The sequence below is a fragment of the Sphaeramia orbicularis genome, chromosome 15, assembly GCF_902148855.1.
Source record: "Sphaeramia orbicularis chromosome 15, fSphaOr1.1, whole genome shotgun sequence".
Taxonomy (NCBI): domain Eukaryota; kingdom Metazoa; phylum Chordata; class Actinopteri; order Kurtiformes; family Apogonidae; genus Sphaeramia; species Sphaeramia orbicularis.
Genome location: NC_043971.1, coordinates 7,840,293 through 7,858,823, shown reverse-complemented (window position 1 = coordinate 7,858,823; position 18,531 = coordinate 7,840,293). Strand labels below are relative to the sequence as shown.

The following is an 18,531-nucleotide window of genomic DNA, read 5'->3' as shown; positions in this document are numbered from 1 at the left end:
ATTTTGGGAGAAGTAGGTCGAAGTTCCAATTTTTTTTTAATTTTTAAAATCTTTTTCCCCAATATTTACTTATAATGGCCAACATGTGTCTATGCTGACATCAGCTCACACATAGACATGATGACATCAGCTGGATCGAGGCCAAGATAAGATACAATACCTGTGAGAGGCGGGGCTTATTATGCCTGGTATCACTTGTTCACATTTTATTTGTTTGGATAGTTTGTAATTTTAACAATATTCTGCCTTTTACTAAATGTTTTGTGTCTTTGTAGATCTGATCCATAATACACATGCGTAAATGTGGCAGAATATTTTAAAATTGCACTTATTCTTCTTAAGAAATTTTTGTTTTTTCAGGTTATTACCCCGCCCCACACAGAGGAGGCAAGGAGTATTTTTTTGGTTCAGTTTGTTGTTCACTTTAGCAGCAAAACTACTGGATGATTTTAACCTTAATTGGGTTTATAGATTGCCAGTGACACAGAATAGATGGGATTGCATTCTGGGGAAAGTAGATCAAAGTTAACATTTTTTATGAATTTTTAAAACCTTTTTTTTCCCCGTTTACTTAAAATTTCCAACGTGTGTATGCTGACATCAGCACACGCATAGATATGATGACGTCAGCTGGATCGATGCCAAAATAAGATACAATATGTGTGAGGGGGCGGGGTTTGTTGTGCCTGGAACCACTTGTTCACATCTTATTTGTTTGGATAGTTTGTAATTTTAACAATATTCTGCCTTTTACTAAATGTTTTGTGTATTTGTAGATCCACTGTGATCTATGAATTGTAACACACACGTGTAAATGATAAACTGAGGCAGAATGTTGTTAAAACTGCACTTATTTTGCTCAATTAATTGCAGTTTCTTCACGGGTGTTCATGTTATTCACATTTTTCAAAGGATGTTTTGTAGACCTTAACATTTTCATAATGTAATTTAATCTGGCGTTTACATTATTTATATATTATTATGTTCATATTTTACTGTAGATCACATTGGGCTGAATGTGGAACCTAAAATTTAAAGGGGTCATATTTATCTAAACCCACTTTTATTAGTCTTTGGTTCATTTGTTTGTGTATTTGGACCCTAATAGTTCATAAAGTTTTAATTTGAACCCAGGTGCTGCAAAGACATCTTAATATTCATTTTGGCAAAAATCAAGTGGATTTCTACAACCTGTTTTAATTCCTGCTTGATTTGTTATGTTTTATAACTAGTTACGCCTCGACATTTGCACATATAAGGTCAAGATCTGGAGCAAAACTTAAAAATGTCTTCTTCAATTTTTGCATTTAAAAGAATATATAAATCCACTATAATAACAAAATCTAGAACATTATCTGAATAAGTGTATAGTTATAATATCGAAGTACACATAAAATAAGATATTTTTGTAATTAATTATCATAAGAAGATATAATCACATTTATTGATCATTGTAGTTGTAGTAAATATTTCAAGTGGATAAAAATATTCTAGTTTATGTTAAAAACGGTTGATTATGCAAATGTAGTTGTGTGTGAGGTGACTGCAAAAAGTGTATGTGAATGGTTTGTATGGATGTTTTGTGTTTTTGTAAAAATATACAGAAAAAAATGTGTTAACAAAGCCAATGTAACGGAATTAATTTAATTATTAGTTTGTAAAAAAGGGGTGGGAGTCTATAAGTTATACTTCTTCCCACTCCTTTTTGAGCGCGGCCAGATTTTTTTTGACCATGTTGTATGATTCTTTGGTATCTGATGATTCTGTGTGCTTGAAATAAAACTAAACTCAGACTTCTGACAAACATTTCTCAGACTATAACATAATTGTTTATCAGCAGCAGTGGTTGTAGTAAAAACTGAAAATATGTCCAAATTTTGAGCTGATTACCTAAAATGTTCAGCTGTTGGTGGAATGGGACAGAGCAGCACAACCAATAACCTGAGGGGGGTGGGGCTTGAAGTGGCTCATTTGCATTTAAAGGGCCAGCGCTCAAAATGACATTTCTGGTGTCATTACTCAGAAATATTGTTGAAGACGGACCTGTGGAGTTGAATTAACCCTCCGGTATTTGGATGCACTTTTTAGGCACACTTTGCACTTCGTGTTAAAAAACTTCATATTGTTTTTTACAATTTAAATAAGGTTAGAATTCAAAAGTTGTTCCTTTTTGCATGATCTTTAAAATTCTGGCCACCAACTAAAATTTTCACATTGTAAACAAAAGAAAATTACAAGACTAGCATCTGTCTCCCAAGTGTGCCTAAAAGGCACCATTTCTTCCATTTGATATGTATGATTAGGGCTGACCTTGATTTACAAAAATAAAATCAAATTAGAGCAGAAAAATAAATCAATATATAATATTTAATAGTTTGATTTATAGGTGTGCATTTTACACACACTTGGTGACAGATGCTAGTATTTTTGAACATTTGACCTAGTACCAAAAATAACACTGGGTTACAAAAAAATATTTTTGTTGTTGTCTCTTTGTCATTTTGCACCGCTAAATCCAAAAACGACATCTGTTTTTCTCAATCAGGTCAGGTTTTTTTTGCTAATTTGATTTTGAAAAATTTGATCTTCTCACAAAATTGATTACATTTTTGTGACTTTATCAGATGATTTTTTTATATAGTTCTCACCCAAAATAGGTTTTAAGAGAAAAAAAGTCATTTTCTAACAGGATTCCTGTTAGGTACAATGGTGTATTCACCGCAGATGTAGCAGAATACGTCAGGCTTATTTTTGCAAGATCTTCTAGTCGAAGCCATTTCATTCACCTGTAATATTAAAAAAAACATTAATCATAAATTGGCAAAAGTAAAATCTTCAGAACTTGTTTATTGCAAGAAATATGAAAGAATTTTGTATCATATGATGTGAAAATGCCCATAAATGTAAGCAAGAATGTTAAAAAGCCAATATGTAGCATGGTTCAGAAAGTTGACCTGATTGAGCAAAATTAATGTGATTTTTGGATTCAGCACACCAAAATTATCCTAAATCAGCTCAAAAAACTTAAACAATAAATTTGTTGTTGACCAGTGTAATCATGCAAATTAACCAGTGTTGCTGTTAATCATTGACATATGCCAGGCTGCAAAAATCAAATAATATGTGATCCACTTTTTATGTAGTATTCATTCATTCATTCATTTTCTGAACCCACTTTATCCTCACTAGGGTCACGGGGGTCGCTTGGAGCCTATCCCAGCTACTTAAGGGCGAAGGCGGGGTACACTCGGGGCATTTCTCCAGTTCATTGCAGGGCTGAACATATAGAGACAAACAAACACTCTCACATTCACACCTATGGGCAATTTAGTTTAGCCAATTAGCCTATCAGTGCATGTGTTTGGATGGTGGGAGGAAGCCGGAGTACCCGGAGAGAACATGCAAACTCCACACAGAAAGGTCCCACCCCCCGTCGACTGGTATTGGAATCAAACCCAGGACCTTCTTGCTGTGAGGCACGAGTGCTAACCACTGCACCACCGTGTCGCCCTTATGTAGTATATTGATAAAAAAAAAAATTTGTTGTTTTTCGCATCCAAAAAAATGGTTTGCTTACAATACAAACACAGCATTTAAAGGGTTAAAAAATGTGACAAATATTGAGTATTTGGTATTTTTATTTACGGCTCAAGTTGATGAAATAGAAAAAAAGTGTAAAAGAATTAAAAACAAACTGTATGAACATTTTTTTTTTTACATTATTCCACAAGTGTGCGAAAAAGGCACACTTGGTGCTTAGTAAGGGCCTTGCTGGACGGGATACTGGAGGGTTAATGAAGAATTCAGACCCAAGCGGAGCATTTACAATTTATGTAGACCACAGGGAAATGTTTGAAAATGCATAATTCCATTTAAAAAAGCAAAACATCACTCCTTTAACTCTGATGCACACTAAGTAGCCTCTCATGTCTTTAATGTCAAAAAGATTGGACAATGCTACAATAGATCAGGATCATCAGGCTTGTGACAGAACGGTTCAGGGAGTGTATGTTTAGGGCCTCAGATTAATCCTTATCTTTAAAATTTTGCACATATTATTGCACATAGAATAAAATACAGGTGTCTTTCTTCTATACTCTGCAAAAATCAAAATCTTACTAAGTGCATTTTTCTCATTTCTAGTCAAAATATCTCATCACACTTAAAATAAGACACAATCACTTAAAGAGTAACTTTTCAGTGAAATATAAGAACTTATTTTTAGACGATATTTAAAATCTTATTTCTAGAAATCTTACCAAGATAATTTTCACTTGTTCCATTGGCAGATTTTTTTTTTTTTTTGCTTAATTCAAGCAAAACATCTGCCAATGGAACAAGTGAAAATTATCTTAACATTACTTGAAGTAAGATTTTCAAGATCTATTGGACTAAAATGCATAATTCCATTTAAAAAATCCAAATATCACTCTTTTAATGACTTCAGTCCATTTCCTTCAGCTGTGTTGACAGTTTTATTCATTGTTAACTTTAGTTTTGCTGGACTAGTCTGCAGCACTGGCTATGCAGAGTTCCAGTACAGTAGCCATGACTCAGAGGGCTGCGTTTGTTTTTTTTTAACCCATGTTTTATTCAGATGTTTTTTTTTTTAATGCTCAGCCAGTAAACAGTGTATTAAAATGAAAATGAATGCAAGGAATGACACAGTTTCGCTGTAGTACAAAGAAGCGGGTAGACAGCCTGTTTATGACAGCAATACCTAAAAGGAGCCAAAAGTTCAAATGTATATATTTTTTAATAAAATTCTTTTGTGTTGTATAAATCAGTCCATCTTCAGTTGTCACAAAATGTCACAGAAACCCAAACAGTTCCTTATGTTCGACATGTAATGCTATATACTCATGCAAAATGTGTTGCATATCAAAATTCCTAGGCACTTGGTGAAAATTCTCAGGTAATACTTTACAGTACCTCTAGCTAGACTCTATACAATTATAAATCATATATCTATATTGAAAAAGTATTTATAAGCAGAAAGTTACTGACACTGAAATGTGCACTCCAGAAACGAGGATACGTGCACAGTTTATTTACAGTCCGTCCGATGGTCTTTTGAGACGAGCCACCGTTCCCTTGCGGTGAATACTGAGGGGAATCGACATGTTTAGCCACAGTAGGACATGATTTGAGATTGTCAGAGGCTTAGGCCTGATAAGGTGAGGTAACGGGAAATATAAATCCTCCTTTTCATAGTGCAATTAAAAGATAAGATTATCATTTCAAGTCAAACGAGAAGAAAACGCTTTGAGAATAAAATAAAATTAAAAAAAAAAAAAAAACATGCTCGAATTATCTAAACCTCTTCATGTTAAGAAAAAAAATAGAGCTTGATTTTTAGAAGATTTTGCTGTATTTCATCAACATCACACAGGTTTTTAAATTAATCGTCTACGGGGGAAATGAAAGCGCGACTACACCTCTTCGGATAACATCTCTGCATGATAATCTGGAGTTTACACGGAACTTTGACAAATACACTGCTTCTTCCAGCGGCCTGTTGTAAAAAGAAAGCGTATAAAGACTAAGTCATAAATAAATGTTGAGTAAAACAGCTTATTGTGTTTTTTTTTTTCCATTTTCTTCTTAAAAAAAACACACAGTTTTGGTATATCTGAGTAACTTGCGGGCCTCTGCGTCCCATTCCAAACACATAAATATGATAGCTACCACACTGCATAGCCTACCCGTACATAAACTGATTCATCAAACTCCGATGGTATGGCAAATATACATATTACAGTGTTCTATAAAAGATTTCATACAACAGTGTACTTAGAATCACCTTAAATAAAGCTATTGTGTAGACAAAATATAAACAGTACAAAGGACTAAATTATTACTAAACAATTCCACAGTTTTTGTGGCTTTACAAATAATTACTGATGTACAAACGGTGTATCAAGCTACTCAGACTTGGAGAGAGACAATAGGTAAATATTTCAATTACCCTGAGAACATGAACCCTCCAGGAAGCATGATATCCACGTTAACCTCCTCAAATCCTACCAGTCTAACTTAAGACTTACAAAAAAAAAAAAAAAATGGAGACCGGATACGTTTCCATGATAGTTTCGTTGTATTGCAAAGTTCTCCTTCCAGATCGTATTGTCCTCCAGTGTGTGCGACATTTAAGAGTTTTCACAGTTTGGACTTTTCCACTCCATCAGATGTCGCTGCCGATGGACCATCCACGTTTCCTGACATGCGAAGACCCTGCCGCAAAACCAGCAGCTGAACTTGGTCTCCACGTCCCTGCTGGGAGACGCCGCCGCCGTGTTCACCACCTCGTACTTCTTCCTGCTTAACCTGCGAAGTTTGAGTTTCAAAACAAATCGCTCCTGCACCGGGGTTTTCCCGAGCGACGCGGGATCGGATTCGGTGTCTGCGTCCGACGGGTCGTTTGTCTCCGCGACCTCGCCGTCTGCGTCCGAGAGCGCGTTTAGAGTCCTGCGGGACAGTACGACTTTCCGGACCTCTCCTTTGTACCTGTTGACGACCTCCATGATCCTGGTGACCTCTGGGATGTCTGCGTCCGGGTGGTTGAGCACCACAACGGGCTGGTCTCCGGCCGGACGCTTTATCAGCTGATTGGCATTTATGGCTACTAAATTCAAGGTTCTTTCCAGGTTTTTTGGGACTGGCTGCCGGCGGAGGGCGGGTGCTGGTGTTGGCGAGGACTGCTGTTGATTTTTTTCAGATGTGAACTTGCTGAGGTGAGCGTCTGCAGCCACTCCCTCCCTCATCCCATCCACGGGCGGCTCATGTGACGAAACAGCGACGCTCAAATCTGCACCTGTGAGAGAAAAAAAATGCATCTCAGTATTTGTGCAAATCTGTGGTGCAATGTTTGTTTATTTCAGGGTGTAAGGTTTGTTTTCTTGCTGTTGGTAATTTAGTTCACTTTGTATTGTTATTATTATTATTTTTTTACATACTTATATTACTTGTATATCATTGTTATGACTACTATTACTATTATCACTTTATTATAACTTTTATTCTGTGATTATTAAACTACATAAATATACATATTGTGCATACTATAATATTATATATTATAATATTATAACATAATAAGCTACTTATTATTATTACTACTATTATTTATTCACTACTTTGCCGGTTGTTTCTACTAGTACTTTTAGTCTGTTATTATTGCTATACATTATATATATATATATATATATATATATATATATATATATATATATATACATACACACACACACATACACACACACACACACAGGGTGGGGAAGCAAAATTTACAATATTTTGAGGCAGGGATTGAAAGACAGTGTATGACCAATTAGTTTATTGAAAGTCATGAGAATTTATTTGCCACAAGAAAATTTACATCATAGAAAATGTTTTTATTCTATGTGTCCTCCTTCTTTCTCAATAACTGCCTTCACACGCTTCCTGAAACTTGCGCAAGTGTTCCTCAAATATTTGGGTGACAACTTCTCCCATTCTTCTTTAATAGTATCTTCCAGACTTTCTCGTAATAGTTTTGCTCATAGTCATTCTCTTCTTTCCATTATAAACAGTCTTTATGGACACTCCAACTATTTTTGAAATCTCCTTTGGTGTGACGAGTGCATTCAGCAAATCACACACTCTTTGATGTTTGCTTTCCTGATTACTCATATGGGCAAAAGTTTCTGAAAAGGTATGGATAATAGTGTTAGGTATGATTATGACATCAATATATGTTTGGTTTCAAAACAATTGACGTAGTGCCTGTATTACAACACAGTAACCCACTTATGATTATTACTATTATTTACTACTTTGCCACTTGTTTCTACTAGTACTTTTATTCTGTGATTATTGCACACACACACAAACACACACACACACATATACAAGGTGGGGAAGCAAAATTTACAATGAACATTTAGTTGTTTTTTCTCAGCAGGCACTACGTCAATTGTTTTGAAACCAAACATATATTGATGTCATAATCATACCTAACACTATTATCCATACCTTTTCAGAAACTTTTGCCCATATGAGTAATCAGGAAAGCAAACGTCAAAGAGTGTGTGATTTGCTGAATGCACTCATCACACCAAAGGAGATTTCAAAAATAGTTGGAGTGTCCATAAAGACTGTTTATAATGGAAAGAAGAGAATGACTATGAGCAAAACTATTACAAGAAAGTCTGGAAGATACTATTAAAGAAGAATGGGAGAAGTTGTCACCCGAATATTTGAGGAACACTTGCGCAAGTTTCAGGAAGCGTGTGAAGGCAGTTATTGAGAAAGAAGGAGGACACATAGAATAAAAACATTTTCTATGATGTAAATTTTCTTGTGGCAAATAAATTCTCATGACTTTCAATAAACTAATTGGTCATACACTTTCTTTCAATCCCTGCCTCAAAATATTGTAAATTTTGCTTCCCCACCCTGTATATATACATATATATATATATATATATATATATATATATATATATATATATATATATATATATACACACACACACACACACACACACACACACTGTGTATACTATAATACATTAGCACACAACAAGCTACTTATTATTATTATTATTATTATTATTATTATTATTATTATTATTATTATTATTATTACTATTATTACTACCACTTTGCCATTCGTTTGTGCAATTGCAATGTTTCATTACTGTTTTTATAGTTACTGTATAACTTTTTTATTGTGGTATTTTTTGTGTGTCTATTCGGTGTTTGTGCTGCTTTTGGAACCTCACATTCCTGACGGCTCTGCCCAAAGGATCAATAAAGTTCTATCTGATCTCATCTGATCTCTAATCTATTAAAATGAAAGAGTGCTGCTCTTTAATTTAAATTTTCAACATTAAAATTTAAGGCTACGTCAAGAAAATGCAGTTGCATGTTAAATCCAACCCATTACGTCTATACGAACACTGTAATTTGCCATCTTACCCTGTGGTGTAATAACAGGTTGCGAAACAGGGGAAGCCTTGGTGTAACTGCTGCAGGGAGTCACTCCAGAATCCTTCTCCTTGTCCGACACATGGCAGTCCTCACTGCCGTCGCAGGCTTGAAGCTGCACGTTCCCCAGACACATTTCCACCCTGGTATCAGCACCTGAAACGCTCCTGTCTTCTTCTTTCTCTAAGATCTGCAGTGGTTTCTGTGCATCCTGGTGCCCCTCCAGCCCGTTTGCATCCACGTTTTCGGGCCCTTCTGGCTCCAAGGTGCAGTTGTGGAGGACTTCATCCCCCGGCTTTTGTGACGTTGAAGTGATGGCTCCTGAGGGGTCCTGCATGTCAGTCTTGGAAACTTTCTTCTGGTGTATTTCTGTGGGTGGAGGATGTGCAGTTTCCTCCACTCCTGACTGAAGATCTGGCGGTTCATCGCTGCCATCCACTGAGCTCTGTGACACCCACTGCTTTTCTTTTACTGGGTTTTTCTTTAACACTATCTTTAAGGCCAAACCTGAAGAAGCATCTGCTTTTTTAGACCGGGTCTTTCGCTTCGCTCTTTGATTCCTTCTCTTCTTTTTTGGTAAAGCTTTAGAAACACATGTCTGCTCTTTGTTGTCATTTTGCATTTTTAACTCATTGGAAATATTAACCCCATCGTCCTGTGGATGTAAATGTTTGGGTTCCTCGCTTGTCGTGCTGTGTTCCTCACCATTCAGATCCGTTTTTAGTTCCTGATTCTCTCGGTTTTCCTGCATCTGAGTGCACTCGGATGTCTCATTCTGGACTGACATTATTAAGACGTCATGACTTAGTTTTGTTTCGGCCTGTGGACCGTGTGTATTTTCATTCAAGTTTGACTCACACCCATTTTGGTCAAACACACATCGAGCATCAGCAGCGGTACTTTCAGCAGAGACGGTTTCTTTTTCTGACGACGCCATCATTTTCAACCTTTTGGCGTAAGTAGCACCGTTCTGAGCGACGGTGATCTTGTTCTGCACCGTGAGGACAGTCACATCTCTGCTGCTGTCAGGAAACACAGAGTTTGACATGATGCCATTCTCTGCCTTCGGATGCAGATTCATGTCCTGAGGGACATTGGACAGAACAGTTTTGAGAGCCTTGGTCCACTTCTGTTTGCCGGTTTCCCCAGCTACAGATTTCATTAAAAACTGTTGAGTCTCCTCTAGTGTTGTTTGTGGATCTGACAGATGGCAGTATTTATCCAAGAATTCCCTGCCTGGCAGAGAGAGGCAGTCCTGTGTCAGCCAACACATTTCCCTAACTGCACTTCTAGTTAATCTAGGCTTAATTTTTGGGATCGGGTCATTTGGCTTCATCGCAAAGGAATGAACCTCCTTCTTTTTCTGGTTACAATTCTGACCACCATGTACAGCATTAATGTGCTTAGTAAGCAATTTCTGAGATGCCTCATAATCACAGTACTGACAACGTAACGTCTGAGTGGTTGTTTGAGGCCTGAACTGCTTGTTGTCCGTTGCCTCCAGCTCACTGGTTCCATCTAGGCTTAAGTTATGGAGACATATGTGCTCTAAAAAGACACTGTCATCCCCTGTAGAGAACTTATTACATATTTCACATGAATATTTGCCATTTTGGCAATGACACATTGTCAGGTGTGCACTGAATTCAGACCACGTGCGCTGAACATTGTCTTTACAAATGCTGCAACTAGAAAAAGTGTCCTTGTGGCTTAAAAGATGAACCTGAAGGTAGGAGAACTCATGTGTATTAAAAGTACACATATGGCAAGAAAACACTGGTGGGCTTCCCCTATGATTTTCCTCAAAGTGTCTCACTAAGTCTTTGGGAACGTATTCCAAGTTGTCCTTGCATTGAGAGCATGTGAACCTGAGTGAATTTCCACCATTATTTGTCCTGCGTTGACGCCGTTGTGCTTCCTGGCGGGGCTTCTTTGATGAAGGCCACATTGTGCTTTGCTCCCACTCCTCTGCTATCTTCTTTGGTCCATGCTTATCTTCACTTTGCATAGTTGGGGGCTGAACAGCGGTCTTCCTGAGGTGGAGCCGGCTGTGCCAATCTCTATTCTTCTTGTTGACACGACGTTTATTATCTCCCGTGGAGGTAGCTGCACAAATATCCAGCGAATCCATGGATTTGAAAGTTTCTGAAAGACAGTGAATGTTACACGTCAGTGAGCAGCACAATACACAGAACAATGCCTGTTTGAGTGTATTTAGTCTGGAGGTGAAGTGCTTATAACAGGGGTGTCAAACAAATGGGACAAACCGGCTCACAGATTGAATTTGTGAATGCGAAAAATTATACTGACAATAATATCAATATAACAATCAAGGTCATTTTAGCTAAGGGGCCACATACAGACCAATATGATCTCAAATGAGTCGGACCGTTAAAATACCATCATGATAACCTATAAATAATAATTCCAATTTTTTCTCTTTGTTTTAAATTTTTAAAAAAAGAAAATTACATGAAAATGTTTATATATTTATTAGGCCTGTAACGGTACACGTACCGAACCGTTTTGGTACACACCTGTTCGGTTCGGTATACAGCTGTACCAAAACAGCACAGTATGTTGAGAACAAGAAAAAGGAACAAAAGACGTCATTCGATGCCGAACTTTAAATCCGTGCAAGTTTCACACAGACATATGGAAGGACGCACACATTGACCCAAAATATGAAATAGCAGCTGATATAAGGTTAATAAAAACAACAAATATGATGTGAACCTGGAAGGAAGAGACTGAAGACCCTCCACCATCAGTACAGTCCAGTTTGGATCAGTTAAGGTTCAGGTGAAAGACAACAATGAGGAAAGAGGCGTTAATAAGACGGATGTTGTTTGGCCCCTAGGAACTACGGTAGTTCTAAAACACACTCGCTCTGTCTGTCTGTCTGTCATGCATGCTGCATAATAGAGGAATAAATAGAACGTTGAAAGTATGTAAAGTTTTACGACAGCGTTCGTTACGTTAGTTATGGGCCGCACCCCCAGGTATATAACTGCGCGCAGCCCCTTCCCCCCGGCTCTGACAAAAAAAAAAAAAAATCCCCTGTGCACACAGGCACACAACACAGTTTTGTTCTCTGTCCTAAAATAAATAAGTTGGTTCACTGTGTTGTCAATGTTTCTCCTCAGTTTGTTTAAAGAGAATACCAGTTTGTCCTTTTGTTAATGTTGCACTTCATGTGGAATTTTTTTGTTATTTTTATGCAGAATGTAAACTGACAGAACTCTGATTAGATTTTTCTTATTTGTTCGAAACTACCTGTCAGGGAAAAGTGCAATACTAATGTTTAAAATACATTTAGTAATACTAATAATTTATTTTATTTTATATTTGATTTGTAGCAGCAGAATTATATTATTCCTGTGTTTCTATATTCTATTGTCTCCAAAAATTGGGGAAAAAATGTTTAAAAAATTCATAAATGCATTAATAGACATTTTGAGGGGTTTTCTTTCTTCCTGTAGCGAACCGAAAAAAAATGAACCGTGGCTTTGAAAACCGGAAACGTACCGAACCGAAAATTTTGTGTACCGTTACAGGCCTAATATTTATAAACTATCTACAGTACAACAAAAAATAGGACCAATGTCCCTGTATCCCACCATCATGTTCTATTAAGAGTCAACAAGTTGAATTAGCAAGGTTGTAAGGTTCTGTCACTTTGTTAGAGTCCTGTGGTCTTGATGCAGGAGATCAATCTCTTATGAGAAGTGGGTATTTTCACAGGAGAATAACTCAACTAATTAAATAAAAGTCCATAAATGACTTCCTATCAATAGTAACTATATTGATACATGTTATAAACCATCAAAATATGGCCCATTATAAGCAAAGGCATATTTTTAATACATAAAAATCTCGTTAAAAAATTTAAAAATCTAAATCTCTCAAAACTGTGAACAAATTTTATAGACACCGTCCCAAAGAAGATACATAAAAAATTTGAAATGATTCCTACTAGAAGCTTCGTTGGTGGAAATATCTGCAGAAATTGCTAACGAAGACGACAACAATGAATATGGACACAGCACCTTCACAATAGCTCATGGCATATGGACTGGTGAGCGAAAAAATTAATAACTGAAACAAATAAGTGCTACTAAATGTTTTGTGCCTTTGCAGATCCACTGTGACCTCTAGGTCAGTGGTTCCCAACCTTTTTTGTCTCCTGACCCCATTTTAACATCACACATTTCTAGCGACCCCAGACATTCAAAACAGAGACTTTTTTTTTTGCTGAAAATTAATTTGTTTTTGATCATGTAATAGTTTGCTATACTATGTTGCAAATAAACATTAATGTTAGATGACATTTAGACTATATAATATATATTGTTATGGATGGAGGCAAAAAAGCCAGGTGTAGATTACTGCATAAAGGTGGAATTTTTTTTTTTTTCTTTGGTCAGGATATGTAAATCCAAGATGGATTGACTGTACAAGGCTGACAATTAGTACTGAACAAACAATAACTCAAACTATGAATTATGAAAGAGCTGCAGCATCTGAAACCGACCACAATGAACATTTGAAAGATAAACAGATCCACAGTGCTTTAGTTTCAGCTTCACAGTTTGTCATGTCTTTCATGTATTGTGATTGTCTCTCTCAACTCACCATATATTTTATTACTAGTAAGTTTATATTTTCATCAATTACTAGAAATTTCAGGAAACCCCATTTGAATTCCAGGCGACCCCATGTGGGGTCCCAACCCCAAGGTTGAAAAACACTGCTCTAAGTTGTAACATAATAAGATGTGGCATAAGACTGTTAAAATTGCACTTATTTTTACTAAGAAATTTAAGATTGGTCATGGTTTTCCAATAATATTTTCCAGATGCAAACATTGGCATCATGTAATTTTACTTTTTTCACTTTTAAACAGAGAAAAGTTTGTTTTTGTCATTATTTATGGGTTGTTATGTGACATCATATTGAGTTGTTCATAGACACTGAACTGAACTGAGTTCGACACCCCTAGTTTCCACGGATGGTTTCATAAGAGTAAAGCATTAAAAACAGACGCTGCTCTCTGCATGTCCACCTGTTGCAGCTTTGGCTCAAAAACCATCTGCATGTATTAATTTGTCAAACTTAGAGCAGGTATGAAGCAGCAGCAGCAGCAGATTCTTATCAGCCTCCAGGTGCAGGAAAACTGCACTTTAACTCAGCTGCTCGTGTAAAAGTCACCAACTTAACTAGCTGTTATAAACCACAAACCCTCCACGGACGAAACGGAGGATCTAAACACGACAAAACACACCATAAAAACACAAAAGAACAGCACAGGATTTGACTTTTTGGAGGGGATTAATCGGGAAACGGTGCGGCCATTGTGCAGTTTGACTTAACCACAACAAAGTGATGAGACGAAGCTGCTTGTGTTGTACCTACGCACGCCGGAAGGATCCAGAAATAACCGTAAAAGTTGGCTACTTCACTCGCATTTCCATCGTTGCAGGGAAACGCTGTGTTGTTGTTTACCATCCGAGTTTGGCGATTTTAACGTTAGCGTCTGAGTGAATTGAATTAACGTGACGCACAACAGCTCACAAAGACGGAATAAGTTGAAGAAAAGCGACAAATAAAGTTATCCCGGATACGTTTGGTCAACTTGCAATCGAGATATTAGTACGGGTAAATCCACCAGAAGGTAAAAACACCGGTTAAAGCAGTGGTTATTAACATAGTTGTGTCGGTTTTTACCTTTTCTTTTGTAGAGAGCTTGACAGCTCAGCGAGCGGCAGCCATGATGGATACATCCGGGGATTACAGCCTCTGAGCTCCTTTAGCCTTTAGCCTTTAGCCTGGCGACACCGACCGTCCCGTCCCGTCCCGTCCCGGGCCTGGAGCGCCGTCCGAACACCGGGGAGGCTTTACCGACCCATCACCGCTGCTGTGGGTGCCTCATACACGGAGCCAAACAGGAATAAAAACACCGTGTTGAGTTTCTGGTGGGGGGTCTTCTGGTGCATCTGTGAAATCTGTCACTTATTTGTCAATTTCACCCATAATCCCTAGCGCCGGGTCGTGCACGCTGCTAAACAAATGGATCTGAGTGTTTAACCTGCAGGATGCATCAGATCTGTGTCAGTATTCAGAGCTGCAGGGCATGCATTTTACTGTTACAGCTTCAGACCCAGTTACCAACCTGTAAATGCCAACCTGTGGGATTCCTAATAAATAAAAAAATAAATACATCGCTACTAGAATACATCCTGTGGATGCGCTGGGATGCATCATCAGTGATGTTTCCTGGGGTCAACGGGTGTAAATACATACATACATACATACATACATACATACATACATACATACATACATACATACATAAAAGGCCCAGTGTGAAAACTACTAATGCAATCACACAGTTTTCTACACCTGCTCTACCTCCCAGTATGTTATTAAATGTGCAATAACCTACTACCTACTCTACCTCCCAGTATCTTATTGAATGTGCAATATCCTACTACCTACTCTACCTTTTAGTATCTTATTGAATGTGCAATAACCTACTACCTACTCTACCACCCAGTATCTTACTGAATGTGCAATAACCTACTACCTACTCTACCTTTTAGTATCTTATTGAATGTGCAATAACCTACTACAAACTCTACCACCCAGTATCTTATTGAATGTGCAATAACCTACTACCTACTGTACCTCCCAGTATCTTATTGAATGTGCAATAACCTACTACCTACTGTACCTCCCAGTATCTTATTGAATGTGCAATAACCTACTACCTACTGTACCTCCCAGTATCTTATTGAATGTGCTATAACCTACTCTACCACCCAGTATCTTACTGAATGTGCAATAACCTACTACAAACTCTACCACCCAGTATCTTATTGAATGTGCAATAACCTACTACAAACTCTACCTCCCGGTATCTTATTGAATGTGCAATAACCTACTCTACCACCCAGTACTTTTAATTCAAATGTGCAATAACTTGTTTGTTACCTCTCAGGACTCTTATTATTATTACTATTACTCTTCTTCTATAATACTCTATTTTACAAACGTGTATCTGAGCTGTATGTGCAATAACTGTTTTTTGTTTGTATGTTTTAGCTGTGTTTATGTTTTGGTATCTGTCTGTTCTTGTCATATCCTTACTTAGCTCCTTTTCTGACTCAGGGAAACGCACAAGAATTCCAGTGCGCCTATACTACGATGTATCTGTGCAAATGGCAAATAAATTCTATTCTATTCTATTCTATTCTATTCTATTCTATTCTATTCTATTCTATTCTCCAGGATTCTATGGCTCCTACTGGGGCATCATGTATCCACCCCGGGGGCCCAAAAAGTCCCTTTGTGGCCCTTTTGGCACATTTTACAACCCAGCACCACATGAAGGCTGCTCACATTACAAAAGAGGAGAAACATCAGTCTGAGACAACTACCAGGATCAATTACTCTACAATCTAATTTAATATGTGACAAAGGAAATACACATTTATGCAACTGAATTCACATTTCTAATCATGCTCCTAAAATACATCTGATATATAACAGTCATATGACACTGCTACAGAGAACTAATTGCGCTAAAATGTAATTTAAACGTTGATATGTGACATTTAAAGCAAAATACAAATAGCATCGACTGAAATCACATTCCTTCACATAATACATCTAATATATAATACTCATTATCATTACAATAGTTTTCTAATACTTCTACAGAGGATAAATTCATCAAAGGTGTAATATAAAAGTGATACGTGAGAAGTAAAGCTACAGACAAATATAACTGATTGAATTCACATTTTTCATATTGCTTTTACAATACTTCTAATATTGTATAATACATATATTATTCCTATACTACCTACATATATTGCTGCAGAATGTCATTTAAATGCGATGCAACAACTAAAGCAAATTACAAACAAAATCACTGAGTGAATTCACGTTTCTAATGATGCACTTATAATACTATTAATATATAATATTATTCAAATAGTTATAATACTCATATATTTCTACAGGGGATAAATCCCTCTAAAGTGTTATTTAAAAGTGATATTTCGCTACAAAAACAAACCACAGATGAATTGAACTTGATTGAATTCACATTTCTTATGATACATATATAATACTTCTGTGTGATACTCTTATAATATTATATAAAATAGATATGTCAAAAGTAAAGTCACAGATAAATATAAGTGATTGAACTGAAATCACATTTTTCATAGTACTATAGCAATACTCCTATAATACTTATAATACTTTCATAATACAGAGAATGGGTTCCTGTATAAGTGATATGTGACAACTAAAATCAAAAACAGACCAATATAATTTATGGAAGTCACATATCTAATGATACTCTTATAATACTTTTAATATATGACACTCTCATAATACTTTTAACACTTATATGGAGGGTGAATTACTCTATAATTTAAGGGTGATATGCTACTTGTAAAACAAATGCAGAAAAATGTACTTGATTTACTTCACTTTTCTTATGGTGTTCCCCTAATACTTCTAATATACAATACTCTTGTAATGCTTATAATACTTCTACAGAGGATAAATTGATATGTAATTTAAAAGTAATATGTGACAAGTAAAAGAAATGCAGACAAATGAAGCTTGACTGAATCCACCTTTCCCATAAAACTCTTATATCTATATAATATAGTGATCATATAACACTTATAATACTTTTATGATACTGCCACAGAGGATACATGAATCTAAAGTGTAATTTAAAAGCAATATTTGACGAATAAAGCAAACTACAGATGAGTTTATAGAATTGAACTCACATTTCTCATAATACTCTGATAATACTTCTAATGTTCTTATGATATTTCTAATAGTCTTAATATTTCTACAGAGGATAAATTCTAATAGAGTGTTATTTTAAAGTGATACACACTGACTGAGGTAAACTATAGATACATTTACTAGTATACTACTATAACACTAATATGTTATAGTATATAGAATTCACATATTTATTTATTTATTTATAGCATGCAAAGAAAGAAAATAAAACAAAGCAAAATAAGACAAAAATAGAATTAAATTTAAATGAATGGAATCTATCTTCAAGTACATGTTTAAATTTGCATGGTTGAAAAGGAGTGGGAAGACGTATAAACTTACAAATTTAAGTAATGTAAGTTTAAATTAACTAATTTACTTTTTCTAACGATACTTCAGCAAGTAAATACTAATAAACTACTAACTTTTCTAAATCAACCCTGTAAATATTGATTTCCTTTCCTTCTTCTGCCATTCTAGTCCTTATATACTCTCATTGTGTCAACTTTCTCTGAGGCAGGTACCGTACCTAATTTAATGGCCATTATCGAGCAAAACACCGGGGAATTAAAGCTAAGGTCACATCTGCTGTAGCTGGTGCCCTTTAGATCTGTCGACCAGTTCATAAGTCACTGTTGCACACAATAAAGAGCTACTTCCCCTTGTTCAGCGCAGTCATAAAAATAGCCACGAGCCTGAGTTCAGTAACAGGGACACGTTTTACTGCAGTTCCAGACAGACTGT

At 36.4% G+C, this 18,531-nt stretch overlaps 1 protein-coding gene across 2 annotated transcripts; it reads right to left on the bottom strand.

Annotated features, from left to right (window-relative positions):
• Window positions 1–5,316: 5,316 nt before the first annotated feature.
• On the bottom strand, window positions 5,317–14,988 carry znf518a (zinc finger protein 518A). Of its 2 annotated transcripts, none has more exons than XM_030156169.1 (3): window positions 14,698–14,988; window positions 8,962–11,115; window positions 5,317–6,811 (listed from the first exon to the last, which is right to left on the bottom strand). In XM_030156169.1, the coding sequence occupies exons 2-3, from the start codon at window positions 11,099–11,101 to the stop codon at window positions 6,150–6,152; spliced, it is 2,802 nt and encodes a 933-aa protein (XP_030012029.1). In that variant the 5' UTR covers window positions 11,102–11,115; window positions 14,698–14,988; the 3' UTR covers window positions 5,317–6,149. The 2 variants fall into 2 exon arrangements, with proteins under 2 accessions (XP_030012029.1, XP_030012028.1); XM_030156168.1 differs by having other exon boundaries at window positions 5,317–6,814; window positions 14,698–14,987.
• Between the last annotated feature and the right edge of the window lie 3,543 nt (window positions 14,989–18,531).